The 20227-nt window shown below is 50.6% G+C and overlaps 8 protein-coding genes across 8 annotated transcripts; 4 read left to right on the top strand and 4 right to left on the bottom strand.

Annotated features, from left to right (window-relative positions):
• Positions 1-305: 305 nt before the first annotated feature.
• On the top strand, positions 306-1339 carry EDD37DRAFT_358265 (uncharacterized protein). Its single transcript, XM_062811848.1, has 2 exons — positions 306-1201; positions 1252-1339. The coding sequence occupies exons 1-2, from the start codon at positions 538-540 to the stop codon at positions 1257-1259; spliced, it is 672 nt and encodes a 223-aa protein (XP_062670640.1). The 5' UTR covers positions 306-537; the 3' UTR covers positions 1260-1339.
• Positions 1340-1759: 420 nt separating this feature from the next.
• On the bottom strand, positions 1760-3232 carry EDD37DRAFT_627900 (short chain dehydrogenase/reductase). The gene is made up of 2 exons (XM_062816405.1): positions 2143-3232; positions 1760-2059 (listed from the first exon to the last, which is right to left on the bottom strand). Exons 1-2 carry the CDS (start codon positions 3008-3010, stop codon positions 1929-1931), a joined length of 999 nt encoding a protein of 332 aa, XP_062670639.1. The 5' UTR covers positions 3011-3232; the 3' UTR covers positions 1760-1928.
• A 1340-nt stretch (positions 3233-4572) lies between these two features.
• EDD37DRAFT_562830 (gamma-tubulin complex component protein) lies at positions 4573-6858 on the bottom strand (the record flags this gene model as incomplete). The annotated part of the gene is made up of 1 exon (XM_062813937.1): positions 4573-6858. The coding sequence occupies one exon, from the start codon at positions 6856-6858 to the stop codon at positions 4573-4575; it is 2286 nt and encodes a 761-aa protein (XP_062670638.1).
• A 421-nt stretch (positions 6859-7279) lies between these two features.
• Positions 7280-11222, top strand: EDD37DRAFT_357883 (ubiquitin-activating enzyme E1 1). Its single transcript, XM_062811847.1, has one exon. It carries the CDS (start codon positions 7700-7702, stop codon positions 10799-10801), a length of 3102 nt encoding a protein of 1033 aa, XP_062670637.1. The 5' UTR covers positions 7280-7699; the 3' UTR covers positions 10802-11222.
• A 120-nt stretch (positions 11223-11342) lies between these two features.
• EDD37DRAFT_608234 (glutathione S-transferase) lies at positions 11343-12541 on the top strand (the record flags this gene model as incomplete). Its single annotated transcript, XM_062815039.1, has 3 exons — positions 11343-11595; positions 11650-11736; positions 11787-12541. 3 exons carry the CDS (start codon positions 11343-11345, stop codon positions 12539-12541), a joined length of 1095 nt encoding a protein of 364 aa, XP_062670636.1.
• Positions 12542-12643: 102 nt separating this feature from the next.
• EDD37DRAFT_357596 (uncharacterized protein) lies at positions 12644-14055 on the bottom strand. The gene is made up of 3 exons (XM_062811846.1): positions 13904-14055; positions 13754-13851; positions 12644-13232 (listed from the first exon to the last, which is right to left on the bottom strand). The coding sequence occupies exons 1-3, from the start codon at positions 13978-13980 to the stop codon at positions 12790-12792; spliced, it is 618 nt and encodes a 205-aa protein (XP_062670635.1). The 5' UTR covers positions 13981-14055; the 3' UTR covers positions 12644-12789.
• Positions 14056-15016: 961 nt separating this feature from the next.
• Positions 15017-16693, bottom strand: EDD37DRAFT_608231 (uncharacterized protein; the record flags this gene model as incomplete). The annotated part of the gene is made up of 1 exon (XM_062815038.1): positions 15017-16693. One exon carries the CDS (start codon positions 16691-16693, stop codon positions 15017-15019), a length of 1677 nt encoding a protein of 558 aa, XP_062670634.1.
• Positions 16694-17998: 1305 nt separating this feature from the next.
• On the top strand, positions 17999-19364 carry EDD37DRAFT_357429 (RIO kinase 2). The gene has a single exon (XM_062811845.1). It carries the CDS (start codon positions 18100-18102, stop codon positions 19237-19239), a length of 1140 nt encoding a protein of 379 aa, XP_062670633.1. The 5' UTR covers positions 17999-18099; the 3' UTR covers positions 19240-19364.
• The last annotated feature ends 863 nt before the right edge of the window (positions 19365-20227 follow it).

Here is a 20227-nt window from a genome sequence, read left to right as displayed (position 1 = left end):
GCGGCCGCGATTGACAAGTTTACCAATCCTCGAAATTGGAATCCAAGTTATGATATGATTGACAGATGTTGATAAAGCAGAAAGTCAAGCAGGCCCGCAGAAGCAGTTTGATTTTCGAATGAGCGCTTACAATCGCTTCACTTGGCGAGCGTGTCACTGTACGGTCGGTGAATTCTGGTCTGGTACATACGGACCAGGTAGGTATCATTGCAATTCACTTTCCTGCCTTCAGCGTACTGGGCGACTTTAAGTACTCGATACCTCTATTGTAGTCGAAAGGAAGGAAAGTGCCGCTTCAGAAAATATGTTGCTCCGCTGTAAGAGCAAGACCACAGGTTGTGATGCGGGTCCACAAGGCTGGCCTCCCCTAGATGGTGGACCGAGGGTTTCCGCACAAACTGCCTTTGGACATCAATCAAATGGCGCCTGGAAACACGCCTCACCACAGATGTGATTCGATACGGACAGGTCTGATGGGAAAATACTTCCTTGCGAAGAGTTGAGTATTTTGCTGCTCGGATAGCAGTACCTCTCCGTATGGAATTTCACTGCGGAGCACAGACACGACTTCTCACGTACTGCGTCTTAATTCCCGGACTCCATGCCCTGACGATTGATGCTGGGGCGGTCGAGTCGTACATTCCTACAGTCGATAAAGCATTACCACAGGTGCCTGTCTATGTACCTGTATGCAAGGATGTGATTTCCACTGTCGCATGTCAAATGTCCGGATCTCTCGCCCCGTACTGGCCCGCACCTGATATGACATGTTTGACAGGTCAATCTTGTAAGCATCGACCTTGCCATGTTTATGCGTTGTTGCGCAACGGCAACCACATCCTTGCTATCACATGCGCATCAGTATGCGCATATCTGGAAGCTTTACGCTCGTGGACTGCAATCTGCATCCTGTGTTTTGCTGGGGATTGTGCTCAAGCAACATGCAGCACGAGCGTCTTTCCGGGGAAGCTTGAAATCAAGGGTTCACGGCGCAGCTCTGTGATATCAGCTTCCTACATATCGCCTTTGTCCTGCTCTTCCTCCTTCTCCTACCTGTTCTGCCGCTGCATACCTCAAGCATGTAGAAATGCATCTGCTTCTCAGGGTCCTTTTGTGCTTCTGCACCGTCGTGCTAGGTCATCATGCCCCCAAAGGCAGCTACGAGCATGGGGACTCAGCTGGCATGACAATGCTCCCCACTGTAAGTTGCTTGCCCCAACGGCTTAGTTCCCTGAGCTTACGTTCTGGTAGCCAGATAGCCGCATATCTGAGCATATGAGTTATGCTCCTCCGTACGATGCCCGGACACCAGGGTATCTGTCAAAGTATCCGAACGACAGCGCTCATGGGGAAGAACTTGGGATGAACATTATCGCAGATCGACAACTATCTAGTGCAGCTCCTGAGATGACTGTGTTTCAAAGCCATTTCATGGACCTGGTAGAACAGTTCAGAATCGAAGCCGAATCCTGTCCTTCCGAATGGACCTCCGAGCCAGAGACTTCGAGCCGTGGTATAGTTGCTCTAACAAGTAACATCGGCGTGCCAATGCTCAAGCCGACATCCCTTGTAGCCGCATCAGTTTCCGAGTCAATGGACGACCGAGGTCTTGTCTTGAGCATGAAACCATCACGATCAAAGTGGTGGTATGCCGCTTATCCCCTGGCCGCGAACGCCATTGCGGTCACCGCAACAGTGGTCATTTCCGTGCTCACCATCTCCTTTATCTTCAATGAAATGTCAGATATATGAGCAGCTTGTCACAGTGTGCTTTAAAGCATAATACGTTTGATCATTCATTACTTTTGTTGTCCCATCTGTCCTCTGCGATCCGTTACCGACAAACATTCCCAGGAGGCTATCCCTGCTGCTTGTCAGGCTTTCCCCGGACCATAATGCATGCATTCCTCATTTTCATGACCCCAAGATCAGATAGCCGCCGGAGCGACCAACAACTGTCCACCCTCGGGGTGAATGAGCTGGTTGTTCAAGAACATTCCACCCTTGCCAACCAAATACAATATTGTTGCAGCCATATCAGCATCGCCACCACCACGACCTATCATCCAAACGTCAGTAGATTGCTCACAGGGAAGGTTGGGTGTGCCGCGCAAAACGTATGGGAAAACATTGATAACTTACCAGCTGGGTTGCTCAACTCAGAGCTCAGCTCGCTCTTTTGACTTTCATCACTCTCGCCCGTGGTCATTTCACTCGGGAAAATACCTGGGGCAATCTGGTTCACACGGATCTTGGTTTCGGCGAGCGTGGTGGCCAACATGCGCGTCAAATGCACAAACCCGGCTTTGCTGGTGGCATAGGCGAACTGTCCATTACTCGATCCTTTCATGAGACCACTGATACTTGTGATGTTGACAATGCTTGATGTATATCCAGGGGTCACATCGCGTCCCTTGCCCAATAAGGGCAGGAATGCCGCCGACATGAAGAATTGAGCAGTCAGATTCGTCTCAAAAGTGTCTTGCCAGTCCGAAACTTCGGACTTGAGCATGTGCTGCGAGATGCTGTCGGCGGATTTCATGTCCGGTTGGCCAGCGCTGGAGAACTTGGTGTGGTCGTCGCGAGCAATGCCGGCGTTGTTGACCAACAGATGGATACCTTTGGACTCCTTCTTTCCCACCTCTTCAGCCAACTTGATACATTCTTCCTTTTTTGTGATGTCGCCAGGAAGAGCATGAATACTGCCGGGTCCAGTGCTGTACTGCTTAACTACTGCATCCAGAGCGTCTTCACGACGACCAGTGATGTAGACCTTTGCACCGTTGGACTGTAAAGCCTGGGCAATCATTAGACCAATGCCGGTACCGCCACCTGTCACGACGGCCACCACGTGAGAGACATCGAAAAGCTTGCTGGCTGTAAGGTCCTCGTTAGGCACATGGGATGTTTTGACGGCAGACATGTTGCGGAAGAGAAAGGTCGGTTTCGTTTGTGGGATAAATGATTTGACGAGTGGTGATGCGCGACGAGAAAGGGCAGAACGGAACATTATTCAAAGTAGAGGTGGTCTTATAGCATCTAGGCCGTGTTCTTATATTCAGGGTGTTCACAGGAGGATGAGCTCATGGCATCTACAGTGATGACGTTTGGAGAGGAGCAACTCGACCCGTCCATAACACGTGGTGACATACACTTTCCTTGGCTGATACTACCAGACGACTACCCACAGGTCTTCAGACATACCTAGGTATACGACTGTGAGTACTGCAGAATCCACGTTGTCGGCGTGAAAATGAGAATACCGCAGACACGACGGACAACACATCCGACGCAGCCTTGCGCCTTGCGAGGCTGGCATCACGTGTACAAGTGCCAAGAGAGCGAAGTTTAGCCGAAGTAGAATAGCAATTTTGAAATCTCGACGAGAATTCAATCTTTCAGACCTTGTAAACAGCAACCATCTTTCGTTCTGGACAATCTCGTTCAAGGATTGCATCTGCGACACAGCTTGATGCGTCGTCTCCTGATGTAAGACCTCCAATCCATACTTTCTTCCAACCAGCAACCCTCACTTGATGAATTTTATCATACTCCAGTTCCGGCGATCAACAATGAGCCATGAACTTAACATGCACTACCATCTGACCCAATCTCTCAAACCCCCTTCATCGCTCCAAATGTCTTCCAAGACTACAGACTGACATTCATACCAGGTAGTAGATACAAACTTCTCGCGAGCTGGAAGCAGATTTTCTCACCCAGGTACGACTCTTCCCTTGTTTCCCCGTAGTTCACATCCTCTCCCCAAAATGATGATCAAGGTTTTTCTTTATACAGTTCTGCTTCTGAATCAAAAGTTGAAGAAATCGTTACCAAGCTTACCATATGTCTGATCCATTCTCGCTCCATCCATTATATTCATCACATCTCACTATCATGCAAAGCGCTAACCAGTGCTCCGCACAGATTTCAACATGGCTTTGAAGCAAGTCCTTCACCTGGCGGGGAACATCACTGCTCAACTCATAAATCTCAAGTAAGCTACCTCTTTTATATCCTCACCCAGCATCACCACCATTCCCCCTCAACATGATGACACCTAGTCTATCCATTCTCCGAGTTCTCCATCACGGCGACACCCTTTCAACGGACCTTCTAGTCCGAGATTTCGATCTCACATCTATCCACTCTCCCTGATACCGGACTTGCATCTCTCACCCTCAAGCTGCTTGCAGTCTGAGGCAGGGGCGCAGGGATGATTGGTTGTGGAGTTGCTGGCGGAACCGAGACTGGATTCGAGGACACATGGAGGTTTGTTCTCGTTGTCCTGTGTAGATGGTGTTGGTCACAATTCCGTTATGGAGCTGCGATTGATGCTTCTGCCAGGGCAGGGAAGGGACTGGGGTAAAACGGCTCGTCTGAATTTTGCATTTAATTGGCTCGAGCTGGTGATGATCACTTAACTTGAATAAAAGTGACTGACAGTCTTATAGGGTTGGTTCATCGTAGATCATATAGAACACACAGTGTCACTCTGTCGTTCAATGCTGCTTGGTTCTGGTGTCACAGAAGTTCAATTAGTCTACATTATGAGTCTATGAAGTCCACGTTTCAATCATCATCATACTGCTCAGCGTCGTCGAGCCCGTCTCTTTCATCGTGTGGCCTTTCTGCCAGACTATCAAGTTTCATAACCAGTCTATCCACCGTCCTAGCCTGCCAGGGCGTGAACCTCGCTACGTTCCAGCGAGCTCCAGCCGGATTTTGCCCAAAATTGTCCGCTCCAATACCGGTGCGCATATCTGCTGCAAGGTCCCGAATTTTGTTCACAAGCTCGGTGACTATCGCGTCTATCGAATCGCTTGTACGGTCCATCTCCGAAAGCACTTCTCGTTCATCCTTGGCATAATTCGAGAAGGCGTCGACGACGCCATCGTCTTCCTGCAGGTCCAGTCCTTCCCAAACAGCCTGTAGCCGAGAGAAGAGTGCAACAAAGTGATCACACTGGGTGACGAGCGTTTTCATGACCTGAACAAAGGACCCATTCGAGAAGAACAACCCGGATTGCAGAGCTTGCAGAAATATTCCGTGAGCTTCCGCCAACAGACGAGGATCGCTTGGCCGAACGTCGATGTCGGACATTCCAAACCCAGAAGGCCCGTCAAAGAATTTCGTTGTCCTTGATTGGCCGGCGGAAGATGATGTGGTAGGTCGCGAGGTCTTTGGACTGACAATTCGGTCTTCTCCTTCAAGCCACCTACGAAGTTGAACCCAACTGCCTTGGATCACCTCGCCCTGCAGGTATGCCTCAACCTCGTTGACCAGAAATAGAGCTTTGCTTGCGACTGTCCAATGACGCCGGGTTCTTTTCATCCTTTGAGTATCTCGCAACCGTCGTGCCGCAAAGCTTGCCTGTCTCGCTTGCGAAGTACTTCTTGGTGGTCCTAGTGGCGTTGGATATGACCTACGGTGCCCGCTCAACTTCCAGAGTCCGGACAGATGAAGACCTGCTCTGTAGATGGAAAGGAGGTATGCGTTCAGCAGGGCGTAGACTTCAGTGTCCTGAGGAGACAAGAAGATATGTAATGGTGAGGATGGCTGGAGTGTGATATAGAGGAATGTTGTTGTAGGTAATAGTGTTGAGAGCATGTGAGAATCATTTTCGACATCCACTGTCCTGAGGGATAAGATCTGCTTTGCGAAAAGGGAGACATCTTCTTCAACATCGTCATCCACCCCCAATGCAGCCAACTCTGCCATCGTTTTACTCAAAATGCTGTTGATCTCAGCATCTTTGATTGCTAGATCGTCCAATTTGCCAATTTTTCGAACCGGCTGCGCAGTAATCTGTGTGTGCTGGCGCTTCATCACACGGTCGTCGGCGTGCCCCACCAAGGAGACCGCGAACTCTCCATGGTCAAGAAGGACGTAGCGCAAAATCACCTGAAGTAGTCGCATGACCAAGGCGCGAGGAAGGACTTGGGACAGTGCATTTTCAGAAAGAGAGCCGTTGATGGATAGCAAGACGTTCTCCAGTAAGGGCGGATTAAGAGGGTACTCGAGGCTCTCCAGAAGCTTCAGATGGCGAGGTAGAAGTGCCATGGCTGGATCAGAAGAGGTCTTCAAGGAAGAGGTGGCAGGCTTCCCATGTGACCGAAGCTGATTTAGTGCAGTGCCCGTCGAATATAAAGCCTGCGCTGCTGTGGAGTTGACCAATCTAGGGACCAACGACTGATCGAGCAAGAATGTGTCTATTGTTGATGAGGCCAGCGGATTCTCCTTGACACAAAAATCGTGCGGACCGGATCTGGAAAGTTTTCCATATAGTATCCAGAGCGAAGCAATGCGCATCCAAGCTCGTTGCGCCACAGTCAAGAGAGCAACGGCCATTTCTTCGATATCCGAGTAGCCCGTATGGGTCTCTTTCTCCAGGAAATCCAGAATGTCCGGTGCGGTAGTCCTCCTTTGCTGGGAGCTCGCATTCAGTCGTCCCACTACAGCCATCAACCACTCTAGCCTTCTTGTCCATGGGGCGAAGTCGGAAGTAATCGTGCTCAAGGGGACAATGCCGTAGGCACCGACGTAGGCGGCATCTTTCTTGAGTACTGAGGTCTCGACTTGAATGACCTTGTCCATAAAGTTGCCCAGGTGGACATCTTCTATCGAAGCGCTGACAGCTCGGCAGACCATGGACTCGTGTGTCTTCGCAAATCGTGCCGTAGCATCTTTCACTTGAACATGCAACTCTTGGAGGTGGGCAAGGCTCTCTAACATTGCCCGCTCTGGTAGCGATACATATTGGTTGAAGGTCTTTGCATCTAAGTCTCCCGGCGCATGACCTTGAGCCCAGATAGGCGACTGGACTCCGGATAACGACAAGAGGATTTCATGAAGCATGTTGGCGGATTGCTGGATGGTCGTGCATGCGGGCTGGGTGGCGGAGCACCTTGAGACAATTCCAAGGATTGTCCGACACGGTGTTGAGGTTGACACCAGAGCACTATTCGTCCGATGAGCTCAAACCGACACATTGGAAGGACAACTTCATGATGAAAGCGGGCGGTCAACGCGTCGATACAAGGTGATAAAACGCGTCTCGAAATGAAGATGCTCGCCAGGACTCGGTGAGTAACCTACCGTTCGTGGCAGGTGCAATTGACTAGGTCATTCTATGTAGGTGTTTTCCTGTAGGCACCAATATGGGTTGTAAAGATTGGTCTCGTGCTTTCCTCGTAGACATCGGCGTCGGGCACTATCGATTGAGCGCAGCCTTCAAGCCGCAGGTGCAGGTCCCGTGTGTTTCGGATTAGATGCAGATGTGGCAACTCTGCCGGGTACGATGGGATGGGGGGAGCAGTTGCCGCCTGGATTATTGCATCACTGAAACTCTCGGTATACTCCAAATTCGCGAATCTTCTTGACTAAGACACTGTTCAAGTTGCCTCACCTTACCTTACAAACCTCACTTTGCCTGCGCTTCCTCCTTTTCTAATCAATCCGTCCTCAAGCCCCTAAACTGTCACTCTTTCAAGCTCCTTTTTGTCAGAGTCCAGATAATTACAAACCGTCATCTGAAGTGCCCATCGCTCTTCAGATCTCATCCAACCGCAGTCTGGGTCTTGCTTGAAGCAAGGCCACAGTCACAATTTCACCTCACGCCGACATTCCAGAAACCATCAAGGCCGGTAGTAAGAGAAAGGCTTCGACAGAGGATCTCTCCCGGCCAGAGAAGAAAATCATGACAGACACAGTGATGGAAGTCGACAACCCCGGGGCTGCTATCCAGCAGCTCCAGAATGGGGAGATTGATGAATCACTTTACAGCAGACAACTCTACGTTTTGGGCCACGAGGCAATGAAACGTATGGGATCTTCGAACGTTCTCATCGTCGGTCTGAAAGGCTTGGGAGTGGAAATCGCGAAGAACATTGCTCTTGCTGGCGTCAAGTCATTGACTTTGTTCGATCCCAATCCCGTAGCCATTGCCGACCTATCCTCCCAATTCTTTCTGCGTCCCGAAGACGTCGGAAAACCACGAGCAGAAGTCACTGTACCACGAGTCGCCGAGCTCAATTCATACACCCCTGTGTCCATCCATAAATCCCAATCACTCACGGAGCATCTTGATCAGCTTAAGCAATATCAGGCTATCGTGCTAACAAACACACCACTAAAAGATCAACTCACCATATCTGACTTCTGTCACAAGAACGGCATCTACGTTTCGGTCGCGGATACCTTTGGTCTGTTCGGCTACATCTTCAATGATTTCGGCAAGGACTTCACCGTCGGAGATGTCACCGGGGAAAATCCAATCAGTGGTATCATCGCGGACATCGATGAGACGGGTATGGTCTCTGCTCTAGACGAGACACGGCATGGTCTGGAAGATGGCGATTACGTTGAGTTCGCTGAGCTCAGAGGTATGGAGGCGCTGAATGGTGCTCCACCCCGAAAGATTACCGTCAAGGGACCATATTCTTTCTCGATTGGCGATGTATCTGATCTGGGCAAGTACGAAGGAGGTGGTCTCTTCGCTCAGGTTAAGATGCCCAAAATCATACAATTCCAGTCACTCTCAGAGCAGATCAAAAAGCCTGAAATCATGATATCCGACTTTGCCAAGTTTGACCGACCCGCACAGCTTCATGTTGGTATTCAAGCCCTACACGCCTTCGCCGAGAGCCACAAAGGCAGTCTTCCGAGACCCCACAACGACGAAGATGCTCAGGAGGTACTGAATATCACCAGAAAGCTGGCAAAGGAGAGCGGAGAAGAGACTGAAATCGACGACAAGTTGATCACAGAGCTGAGCTATCAGGCACAGGGCGATCTCAGTCCGATGGCGGCATTCTTCGGCGGAATGACGGCGCAGGAAGTCCTTAAAGCCGTGTCTGGAAAGTTTACACCTGTCGCACAATGGCTTTATTTTGACGCTCTCGAATCGCTTCCCACCTCAGTTGCTCGAAGTGAAGAGCTATGCAAACCAGTCGGATCACGCTATGATGGCCAGATCGCAGTCTTTGGAAAGGAATACCAAGAAAAGATCTCGAACGTTCGAAATTTCCTTGTAGGCTCTGGCGCCATTGGTTGCGAGATGTTGAAGAACTATGCCATGATCGGTCTGGGAACTGGACCCAAAGGTCACATCACTGTCACCGACAACGATTCGATAGAAAAGAGCAACCTCAACCGGCAATTCTTGTTCCGACCCAAGGATGTTGGCAAGGAGAAGAGTTCTTGTGCTGCTGAAGCTGTCCAGGCAATGAATCCTGATCTCAAAGGCAACATCACCTCCATGACGGACCGAATCGGACCCGATACCGAGGACATCTTCAATGAACAATTCTGGAACGACCTTGATATCGTCACGAATGCTTTGGACAACGTCGAAGCTCGTACCTATGTTGATCGACGATGTGTGTTCTTCATGAAGCCACTCCTCGAGAGCGGTACCCTGGGAACCAAAGGCAACACTCAGGTCATCTTGCCACGCCTGACTGAATCATACTCCAGCTCTCAAGATCCTCCTGAGCAGTCTTTCCCGATGTGTACCCTTCGAAGCTTCCCCAACAAGATCGAACACACCATCGCCTGGGCCCGGGATCTGTTTCAATCATATTTTGTCGGACCTCCAGAGACGGCCAACTTGTACATCATCCAGCCGGATTACATTGAGACCACCCTGCGACAGCAAGGCAATGAGAAGATGATACTGGAAAGCCTGCGGGATTATCTGGTTTCAGAAAAGCCAACTGATTTCAATGACTGCATTACCTGGGCGCGCATGAAATTCGAGAAGGAGTACCATAATGCGATTGCACAGCTACTGTACAATTTCCCGAAGGACTCGAAAACATCAACGGGCGCTGAATTCTGGTCCGGACCTAAGCGTGCTCCCACACCACTGAACTTCGATCCCTCCGACGAAACACATCTGGGTTTCGTTGTGGCCACAGCCAGTCTTCATGCCTACAACTATGGCATTGAAGTCCCAAAGCTTTCGCCTCAGGATTACACCAAAGTGCTCGACAACATGATCGTTCCCGAGTTCAGGCCTGATGCGAATGTCAAGATTCAAGCCGACGAAAAGGAGCCTGATCCAAATGCCAATCGTCCAAGCTTTGCAGACGACGAGGAAGAACTCAACAAGATTATCGCAGAGATACCATCACCATCCATTATCCCCACCTTCCGGTTAAATGTGGTCGAGTTCGAGAAGGACGACGATACGAATCATCACATCGATTTCATCACAGCTGCAAGCAATCTCCGAGCGCTGAATTACAACATTCCTGTTGCCGACCGCCACAAGACGAAGTTTATTGCCGGCAAGATTATCCCAGCCATTGCTACCACAACTGCCTTGGTGACAGGCCTAGTCATCCTCGAGCTGTACAAGATTGTGGATGGCAAGACTGATCTTGAACAGTACAAGAACGGATTTGTCAACCTTGCACTACCGTTCTTCGGCTTCAGTGAGCCTATTGCAAGTCCAAAGGGTCAATACCAGGGCAAGAACGGCGAAGTCACAATTGACAAACTCTGGGATCGATTTGAGGTTGATGACATCACCTTGACTCAGTTCATCGAGCATTTCGAGAATCTTGGATTGAGTGTGACCATGGTCAGTTCTGGTGTCAGTCTGTTGTATGCCAGTTTCTACCCACCCAACAAGACGAAAGATCGCATGCCACTGAAGATGAGCAAATTGCTGGAAACTATCAGCCGCAAACCTATTCCCGAACACCAAAAGAACATCATTTTCGAAATCACAGCCGAGGACAGCACTGAAGAGGACGTGGAAATTCCCTATGTCATGGTCAAATACCGAAAGTAGGGTTTTCGTTGACGAGCGTTCCCCGGCGTTTTCACAGCAGCGGTGCAATAGGGCTATCCAAGGGCGGGTAGCGAAAACACAGGCTGGACATTGGGATTCTTTTGGGCGGTGTACCAAGCTGAACACACTGGGCTGAAGCACTCTGTAACAGTCCGATAGACACTAGAATTCAAACCAACATGAAATATTTTGCCAAAGAGGAAACACTTGCTTACTGCATCTTTAGTCATGACTGTGGATTTAGTCATCAGGAGGATTAGTCTTTAAATCTTGTCATGATGCTTTAACTTCAGATCTTGCTGTCATCCCCACAATGCCATCATCATCGGCTGTGTTCCGCGCAGAGTATTTGTGTCCGCAGCCGTGGCAGTAGCATAAATACTTTACGATAGCCACCACAGAGAACGTTGCTGCAGTCCGTGTCAATTGCTTCATGTCAAATATCCTTGCTCGACTACGACAACAAGCGGCCCACCTTATTCAGTCGTCACCACCATCGAACCTCATCCCAACCGTGCGAAACGCACCCCGCTTCGCTACAATGTCGGTACGCAGTGGCTCTCTATTTTCTATCCTCGTTCTTCTATTCTCCGGCTTCATCGTGCTCTGGCTGAACTATGGACTACAGGACGCGAAGGCAACGATTACAGACTGGGTCAACCCGGGTGACAAGTCGGGCGAGTTCAAAAGGCAACAGTCGTCATTTCGCAATTTCATATCCAAAGACCCTAATGCAGAATTTCCGGCCGAGAAAGGGAGATACCACCTCTATATATCTTATGCATGTCCTTGGGGTAAGACGCATCCCCCGAGAGTGTAGAGTCGCAGCATTGACTGGGTGAAAACAGCTCACAGAACCCTGATCGTGCGGAACTTGAAAGGTTTGGAAGACATCATCTCCTTCACCAGCGTACACTGGCACATGGGCGACAAAGGTAGATCGCTATCCGGACAATTCAAGATAGTATCTGACTCGCACCTACAGGCTGGCGCTTCGCCACGTCCGATGAGAAAGTTGCCGGAGAGAACACGACTCCAGACCCCCTACACCCTGAGTTTACACACCTCCGAGACCTCTACTTCCACGCAGACAAGGACTACGCAGCCCGCTTCACGGTGCCGACCCTGTGGGACAAGAAAAAGGAAACGATCGTGAGTAATGAATCCGCCGAGATCATCCGCATGTTGTACACCGAGTTCGACGACCTCCTCCCCGAGAAATACAAGAACGTCGACCTTTACCCATCCGACCTGCGAAGCAAGATCGACGACACCAACTCCTGGACATACGACGACATCAACAACGGCGTGTACAAATCAGGATTCGCGACGACACAGGACGCATACGAGAAGAACGTAATGCAACTGTTCAAGTCGCTTGACAGGGCGGAAGCCGAGCTCGCAAAGTCAAGCGGACCATTTTACTTTGGCGATAAACCCACCGAAGCGGATGTGAGATTATACACGACCATCGTGCGTTTCGACCCCGTGTATGTTCAGCACTTCAAGTGCAATATCAGGGATATTCGGTCGGGGTACCCTCACCTGCACAAGTGGGTCAGGCATTTGTATTGGAATGTACCTGCGTTCGGCGAGACGACTGAGTTTGAGCACATCAAGAAACACTACACGAAGAGCCATAAGCAGATCAACCCGCATTCAGTTACGCCTGTCGGGCCGCTGCCGGATATTTTGAAGCTGGACGAGGAGGTTCCTGCTGTTGGTGCGGCAAAGAGGTAGGCAAGCCACCAAGACGAGGTATAGTTGTATAGTAATGGCGGGCTTCGTACACGAGACAATGATCAAAAGCATTCGTTCTTCGCGGGAGTGTCCTTTCTGTGCGTTTTTGGCTATGTTTTGTCTCAATCTTTGTCAACCTTGTCCACAAAGCGCATCCCTAGCCAGTATATGTCACACTCATACTTCGAGCAGCCTATGCTGCGGAATGGGAGCTCTCCTAGGGTCAAGTCCGAAGAGGTAAGGTGTCGCTAATTGTTCATGGCAGCCACAGCTCCAATGACCCCATAATTCACTCCCGAGTCCTCCATCTTGCGTCCCAGATCTTCAATCTCAGCAATCGCACTCACCACAATCTCATCGAATTGCTGCCTGGACAGGTCTGATCTCCAGGCTTCTATGCGGCCGCTCCCCAGTTCGTCTCTCAACACGACGGTACATACGGCTTGGCCTGTCCGATCGGCGCATTTGATGTCCGCTTGATTCTTGTTTCCTTGGGTCATGGTCCAGAAGAGACGGCCTAGCGTGGACGACTCGAAGTTGTCTTTGTATGTGATGGCATTGCCGTTGGTGAAGGTGAGGTCGATCTTGCCGGACCAGGTGTGCCACTCTGCTGTTGCAAGTTGTCCTCCTGAGCTAGATGTTATGGTTATGGCGGGCTTGGTTGAGGCTATGAGTGGGCGATTATAGTGCACTGTATAGCTTGGTTGGCTGGAGCCTTCTGGGGTAAAGGTTTTGGTGTGTTTGGCTGAGGGGGCGAAGAGGAGTGTGTAGGGACCTTGTTGAGGTTGTTGTTGCTGTCCTTGAGGCTGGCATCCTTGGGATATGTAGCCTTGGGACGGGGGATATGGTTGGTAGCCTGGGTGAGGAGGCCGAGGTTGCTGTTGGTATGGATTCTGGGCGTAGGGGCTTGGTGTGCGAGAGGGAAGGTGTTGCAGAGGACAGCCTGGGTCTTGATATGGTTGTGTGGGTTGCTGGTAGGGACTCGGTGGACGGCTGCTGCTCTGATACGGTGGGTAGAGCTGTTGTTGTTGTGGAGGGTATTGATATTGATTTGGAGGATATTGTGAGGTTGGCCATATGGGTACTGTTGGGCCATGGCTGGGTGCTGAGGTGTGGAAGTTCTTTGCTCGAGAGTGAACGATACCAATGACAGCAGAAGTCTGAGGAGAGAAGGACGAGAAGTTTATGCGTATGTGGGAAAGTAATCCTTACCTTTGTGATTTGCCGCCAGCATGCTGGGGGATGGTGACTGGGTACTGCTCGTCAACGACTGACAAACAGTGGGAGGTGGCCAGGAAGATCTTTGATAGCTATCAACATGTCAGCACTAGGGATAAAACGGCGTCTGCGGCGGTTCCATGCAGGCTGCTGTCCTTTTGTGTTGCTCTCAAATTCTGATTGAACAGCTGGATAGGGGAAGTATATCGAATGTAAAGCATGGTCTTCAAGAATATGTTCTAGCTGTCAGGGCCACTCGCGATGTGAGGTGGTGTTATGAGGATACCAATGACTGAGCAGTCGACGAAAGAAAGCTGGGGAAATCACTTTTTGATTACACATGTATGTCCTCTCCTGATCTCTCATCATACAGGTCCCAATATCGTACAATGCCTTTCACAATCCGCAGTATCTGCATTCTCCAATATATCATTGGCACAACGAACCACCTTGAACCACGACGGTCTTCGTGATCACCAGCAGGATATTCCAATGCGTTATCATAGTCCTTCTCCATAGCATCGCCTCTCCTCATGGTATCCGTGCCGTTTCCAAGCCTACAGCACAGCCGCCTTTTCCCCTTGTAGTCAAACGTCCCGCCTTAGCTAATGACCGAGATACCAACGTGCTAGAGTGCGCCCTCCGGGGCACGCTTCCGACTCTTTCGATATAACAATCACGCCGTTTTGTTCGTTGTCTCCAACCAGAATGATGCCGTCAATCTTCTTGACGAATGGTGATACGAGGAGGGCCACCAAGATCTTGGGATCATGGGCCATTGCAGCTTCTTCAAAAAAGACAACAACACCATCAGCATCATGTGCGAACATCTTTGCGACTGGGTGAGTGACCATGATAGGGGTTGTGACCAAGATCTTGCGCGAGGCGATGTAAGCTGTGGCGCATTGCTGGCACGCTCCCACTCCTTTGTCGATGTGCTCGGGATGTGCTGGTCGAAGTACTTGTCGATGTTCCACTCCGCACTGCCAGTCATATACAGAACATGTCTTGCTGTCGAGTCCTTCCCTGCTCAACAGAGGACGGCTGAACATTATGGGCGGCGTGAGTTGCCCGTTGGTCGTGGAGGCTCATTGCGCCCTGCCATCTTTGGACAATTTGATGCCAGATGACTCTTTTCATAGAGTTTACAAGGATATGAAGGGCAGGCGTATCTTTTCACACCTCAGGGTCGGACCGAAAGTGATGGGCGTTTCTCTTGGGCACATAGCCTGGCCTTCGGCGATGGCTGCTTGCCACTCATCGTTGGTATCGACCTCTGTTACGCTGATGTCCACGACGGGTACCTCCGCGCCCTCCCGTCATGCGGCCACCGCGAGCAGCTTGATGTAGAGGGTTGCTCTTTGCTTGTTGACCAAGAGCGGCCCACCACTCGGAATAGTCAGGGATCCCGTCCTCGAAAGAAGGGGACGGTGGAGGTGTTGGTACGCAGTGAGTGCCGTCGGGTATTCGGTCGATGCCATTGAGCGACTCCTTGTCGTCATCGCAAGTAAGGACTGGTGAGTTCGCACTGCATTCCCTGGCATTCATCGCATCGTCCTCATTGCCACCGATGCTCGGATCTACATTGAGTTCGGTGGCTTTTGTTGAATACTCAGTTCCCTTAGTGCCGTCGGCAGGCTCCTCATTCTCCGGGTCCGAGTATGCTAGGAAGATGTCGTAGATGGACGACAGTCCAGAGCATTCGTAATTATATATTGGGGGAAAATGCGTTAAGTGAATGATGACTCTTGGCTCGGGTACTGAGATCTCCTCCGGCCGTGGGTAGCATCCACTTGTCGCCTTGAACTCCTCCATGAAGGCCACCGTCGACATCACTTCGAGGACGTTGTTGCCGGCGACGTCCTTGTAGCACTGAAGATCACCCCCTGGTCGCAGCCTCTGGAACAACTTCCAACTGTCCGCGTTGAGGAAGGCTGCTATCTCTTGCGATGTCAAGGCCCTGGCAGCGAACGTTCCTTTTCTTTCCTCGGTCGTAAATTTTCTGTAAGGGTGACAAGCAATGTCCGTGACAAGGGCGTAGGGGAGCATTCGGCCTCTGTCTTCGGGCCAATAAGGTTCAGGTCGGCACCCGAAAGCGAAGGACTCCCATGAGAGGCCCAACTCAGGCTCTGGTTCCTCGCCGGTAAAGAAAGGCTCTGACACTCGCAAGCATTTTGCGACGATCCATTGAACTTGTCGCATGTAGTCAAACATCCTACAGTCATACCACACGTGAGCAAGCTCGTGCACAAGCGTTACAGCAAGCATGAATAGGATTCGTTGCTTGACTTCGCCAGTAAATAAATCGTAGTGGGCGTGCGTAAAGAAGGTGGTATGTCTGGTATTCAACTGTATCGCCTGGGTTGCAAGACGTTGAGAGCCTTTCTGAGGAAACATACCATGTTGTGCTGTTGCATGAGCCTCTTCACAACTCTCCTCGTTGTATCCGGTGAAAATTTGAAATTTTTTGAGAGACGAATGGCCTTCCGGAAAGAAAGAAGGTCCCTCTGTCAATCCTTCTTCCAACGCATAGAATCTTCCGTTTCGCCGATCCTGGATTTTGCCCAAGAGGACCGTATCAAAGAATTCACCAGTCTCTTCAAGTAGCCTGGTAGCCAAGACAAGGGCAGGGCGTATACGGTCGTAGAATGTATCTGTGACAGTCCACTTGGGGTCCAGCCAGGTTTCGATGGGTTTTTCGAGACCGGAGATGGCGCTCAATCGGCTGAAGTTCGATTTCGCGAACAGTCGATGAATGCGTCCCTCCGGACCCTCAGGCTGCTTGAACTTACAGCTGTTTGCATGGAGATCGGAGAAAACTTGGCCCCAAACCGGGACGGCCAGGTTGTTGTTGAAGAGGTGACTGGCATCTTTGACAAAATCTCGGAGCTCAGTATGAGTACAAAACGCCGTGGTTCTTGCGGAAGAAGCCATGATGGAGCTCGTTCTTGTGTTCGTGAGAGTATCCTTGGTAGTGAATGCGGAAGAGATGTTATGAATGAGCAAGAGGATGGACAGTAATGATTGTAGGGGAACCTCCTGTCGTTCTGTGTAGATAAGTTCGCCAATGAATATGGGCAAGATATTCCGACGAGCACAGATGATTGCAACGAGGGACTAAATAGTCTCAGGCAACTTCCCAAGCACCACAAAGTAACGGGCATAAGAATGCTGAGGGTCTTTGCTGGGGCATTCATCGACCAAGAAGATCTACGGCCTGGACCCAGGCAGTGCAGCTCGCAATTGCTGGGTGCCACTGCCTGGGAGCCAGTAGTCAGGGAAACCACTCTTCGCAAACGCGAAAACATACTCCCGCAAACAGGCATAACGTGTATTCTCTCCAGCACAACCACAAAAACATCCATTCTTTCTGACGTCTCTGATGGAAGAGCATTCCCGTCCAATCATGCTCTTCTCAAACCGGACACAAACGGGTTCCGACCGTTAGAGATCCATTTGGGGAGGCTCTAGCACTCGAAAACGGCTGTACCATGACTGCACGATCTTTCCAGAGACTGTGACATGAAGTGGCAGCCATGTCAAGCATACACGCTGACTGGGCGTCTGCGTCAGCCACGGGAGCTAGAATCGTCGGCGCCCGAAGTATGCTGGCGCCCGGGAGGACGCAGCACCTGAAGCTGACTGATGGTTGATCCTATACAGTGGTTGATAGGAATATATTGAGCTACTATACCAGAAGTGTGATGTAGGAGCAAAAGACCAGTTGAACAGACTGTAGGGTTGATATATGGGTCTGTTCTCTGCCCACAAATCATGGGTCAGTACAATCAGCAAACCGTTTTCTATGTTCTCATGCTTCCCATGACATTACACATCTGAGAAGTTTGTGCGCGGTCGGACTCATAATCGGCCCTCCGAGACTGCAATCCCCGGGACCAAGACATTTTTCTGCGGTCTCATGAGGAGAGATCTTAGTGGGGTCGTCAGCAGAGTTCGACACGATTCTCCGAGCCGTTCTTTCGTGGACATACCGCTGGCGCAAATATGGCTGTCCAAGATGCACGTACATTTGATCTGGATTGTCCATGTTTGTCCAATCCGATGGTGGCATGGCCTACCTTCGACAATTTGGAAAGGAATGAGACTCAAAGGCGAAGTCGTGGGTGAGGTGGGTTGAGATGAGGTCCCTTGACGAAGCACGTTGAGTGCCGAAATCTTGTGTCGCTGGCAAGATAAGATTAGATCGTGGCTCGTCAGACCAAAATTTCTGGTTGCACTGTTTCGCCGACTGCGTCCAGACAATATCAAGCCTATCCACTGCAAGTGCCTGGAGAGATGCTGGAAATTTCCTCACGAGGCTTATTTCGTGTCTTCGAAAGATGAAGCTCGATACCAAGGCTTTGCGATACCTCAATCCTACCGACTGGCGCACCCTCACGGCTGTTGAAACTGGCAGCAGAAATCATGAATTAGTGCCGACGTCGCTGATAGCCAATTTGTCGAAGTCGAGTCTGGGTGACGTTCAACGCAGTATATCGCTGTTGGCCAAGGCCAACCTCATCGCCAAAGTCCAAAATGCCAAATACGATGGGTACAGACTGACTTACGGCGGTCTAGATTATCTTGCCTTGCATGCCCTTCAGAAAAACAGTACCGTCTACAGTGTGGGCAATCAGATAGGAGTGGGAAAAGAGAGTGACATCTTTGTGGTCAGCGATGAAAAGGGTGAACAAAGAGTTCTCAAGATCCACAGATTGGGCAGAGTCAGTTTCAAGAAAGGCGTGCGCAACAAGCGAGACTATGCTAGAACAAGAGCACAGAAAGAGAGGGGCGCAGGAAGTTGGATGTACATGTCACGACTTGCGGCGGTCAAGGAGTTCTCCTTTCTGCAAGCACTACATGATGTTGGGCTCAGCGTGCCAATCCCTCTAGGACAGAACCGTCACCAGCTCGTCATGTCTTTGATCGACGGCTTTCCACTACGACAGATCGAAAAGGTCCCAGATCCAGCTGGTCTGTATGCTGAATTGATGGATATGCTGCTTCAGTTGTGCTCGCTAGGCCTGATACACGGAGATTTCAACGAGTTCAACATCTTGATTAAAGAGGTGGAAGAAGGAGAGGAGATCAAATTAGTGCCTGTCATGATCGATTTCCCCCAGATGGTCAGTGTGGATCATGCCAATGCAGAATTCTATTTCGACAGGGATGTTGAATGCGTGAAACGCTTTTTCGCCAGGCGATTTGGATTCACCAGCACAGCGAATGGCCCGCATTTCAAGGATGCGAAGAAGCAGGTTGGTAGAGACGGGGCGCGAAGATTGGATGTCGAGGTCGAGGCTTCAGGCTTTTCCAAGAAGATGGCGAAAGAACTCGAGGCATACATGCAAGAGCACGGGGTAGACGGTGACGCCAAAGGAGCCGGAACATCTGATAACGAGGAAGACGATTCCGATGAGGCGACCAGTGACGACGAGGTCGACGAGCCTGTGGACGAAGCGGCCTCGGACAGGGGATGACATGACGCTAAGATCCATGAGAATGCAGTTCGGTCGTCACGCGTGATGGTCTGGTGGAAGACCTTGTTGACAGGACAACACCAAGTCATAACTTACAGCTCGTTATGAGAACGATAATCCAGGGCGCGACAACACTTGCACCTTCCGCTCTCGATCAACGCTTGCTTTCTAGACCAAGGACAGCGCCTCGGGGAAGCTCAAACTATGCATGAGGTTTCTGCTGGCGTGGGTGGAAACCCCGCACTCACATCATCTGAGTCGGGCAGTAGCGACCACTTCGGTCTGTTGAGTTTTGTGACGAAAAGCAAGCCTCGGCCTCAGCAATTGACGTCGCACCTCGAAGCGTGGATTCTGAAACGCAGAAAAAGTACGCCATGGAGCAAACGGCTTAGACTGAAGAGTGGCAACGACTCGGAGAACAATCCGAATGCCACATGGGAAAAGTCTCAGCGTTGGCCGAGACGTACCCATTCTTCCTGGCAGTCTTTTATGCATCCGACCGTTGCTCGATACGAAACTTCATGCAATGTCTATATGCTTCTTGAAGCTGGCAGGCCTTTCTGGCATCAATAGACCAACCTGAGTCAGATCAAGCATTGCAAATGAGGTTGGACTCATGGCCACTTCAAAAGCCGCGCAATGTATTGTCCAGCCTAATTGTTTCCCGCGAAATGGTCCGCGAGAGCTTGCGGTACATTCCGTGGCGTTAGTGCTGGTACTTCCTGGGCAGGATGAGCTGTGATCAAGCATAATACTTTGGCTTCTAGAGAGTGCATATGATCATCCCCGACGGCTTGTTGATCGGGAACAATCCCGCCAACCTCCTTGGTCCGTCATGGGTCGTGAGAAAGTCGCAGGGCCATTACCAATGCTATCACAGATACTCCGTACCTCAAGACAGATATGCAGGTAGAGTAGCTAAGCAAACGGGCCTTCCACTAGGAATGCGGGAGGCTGTTAAGCGAGGATGACAAGGACGTGGACTTTG

This window comes from Exophiala viscosa, assembly GCF_022695815.1.
Source record: "Exophiala viscosa unplaced genomic scaffold EDD37scaffold_4, whole genome shotgun sequence".
Taxonomy (NCBI): domain Eukaryota; kingdom Fungi; phylum Ascomycota; class Eurotiomycetes; order Chaetothyriales; family Herpotrichiellaceae; genus Exophiala; species Exophiala viscosa.
Note: the sequence above shows the minus strand (reverse complement) of the source record. Positions and strands in the feature narration are given on the sequence as shown.

Coding starts and splice junctions, on each gene's coding strand:
- EDD37DRAFT_358265 (XM_062811848.1), top strand. CDS start 538: ATGGAATTTCACTGCGGAGCACAGACACGACTTCTCACGTACTGCGTC.
- EDD37DRAFT_357429 (XM_062811845.1), top strand. CDS start 18,100: ATGAAGCTCGATACCAAGGCTTTGCGATACCTCAATCCTACCGACTGG.
- EDD37DRAFT_357883 (XM_062811847.1), top strand. CDS start 7,700: ATGACAGACACAGTGATGGAAGTCGACAACCCCGGGGCTGCTATCCAG.
- EDD37DRAFT_627900 (XM_062816405.1), bottom strand. CDS start 3,010: ATGTTCCGTTCTGCCCTTTCTCGTCGCGCATCACCACTCGTCAAATCA. Junction 2,060..2,142: donor TGAGTTGAGCAACCCAGCTG/GTAAGTTATCAA, acceptor TTTGGATGATAG/GTCGTGGTGGTGGCGATGCT.
- EDD37DRAFT_357596 (XM_062811846.1), bottom strand. CDS start 13,980: ATGCTTTACATTCGATATACTTCCCCTATCCAGCTGTTCAATCAGAAT. Junction 13,852..13,903: donor ACACAAAAGGACAGCAGCCT/GCATGGAACCGC, acceptor ACATGTTGATAG/CTATCAAAGATCTTCCTGGC. Junction 13,233..13,753: donor GCTGGCGGCAAATCACAAAG/GTAAGGATTACT, acceptor CAAGCTATACAG/TGCACTATAATCGCCCACTC.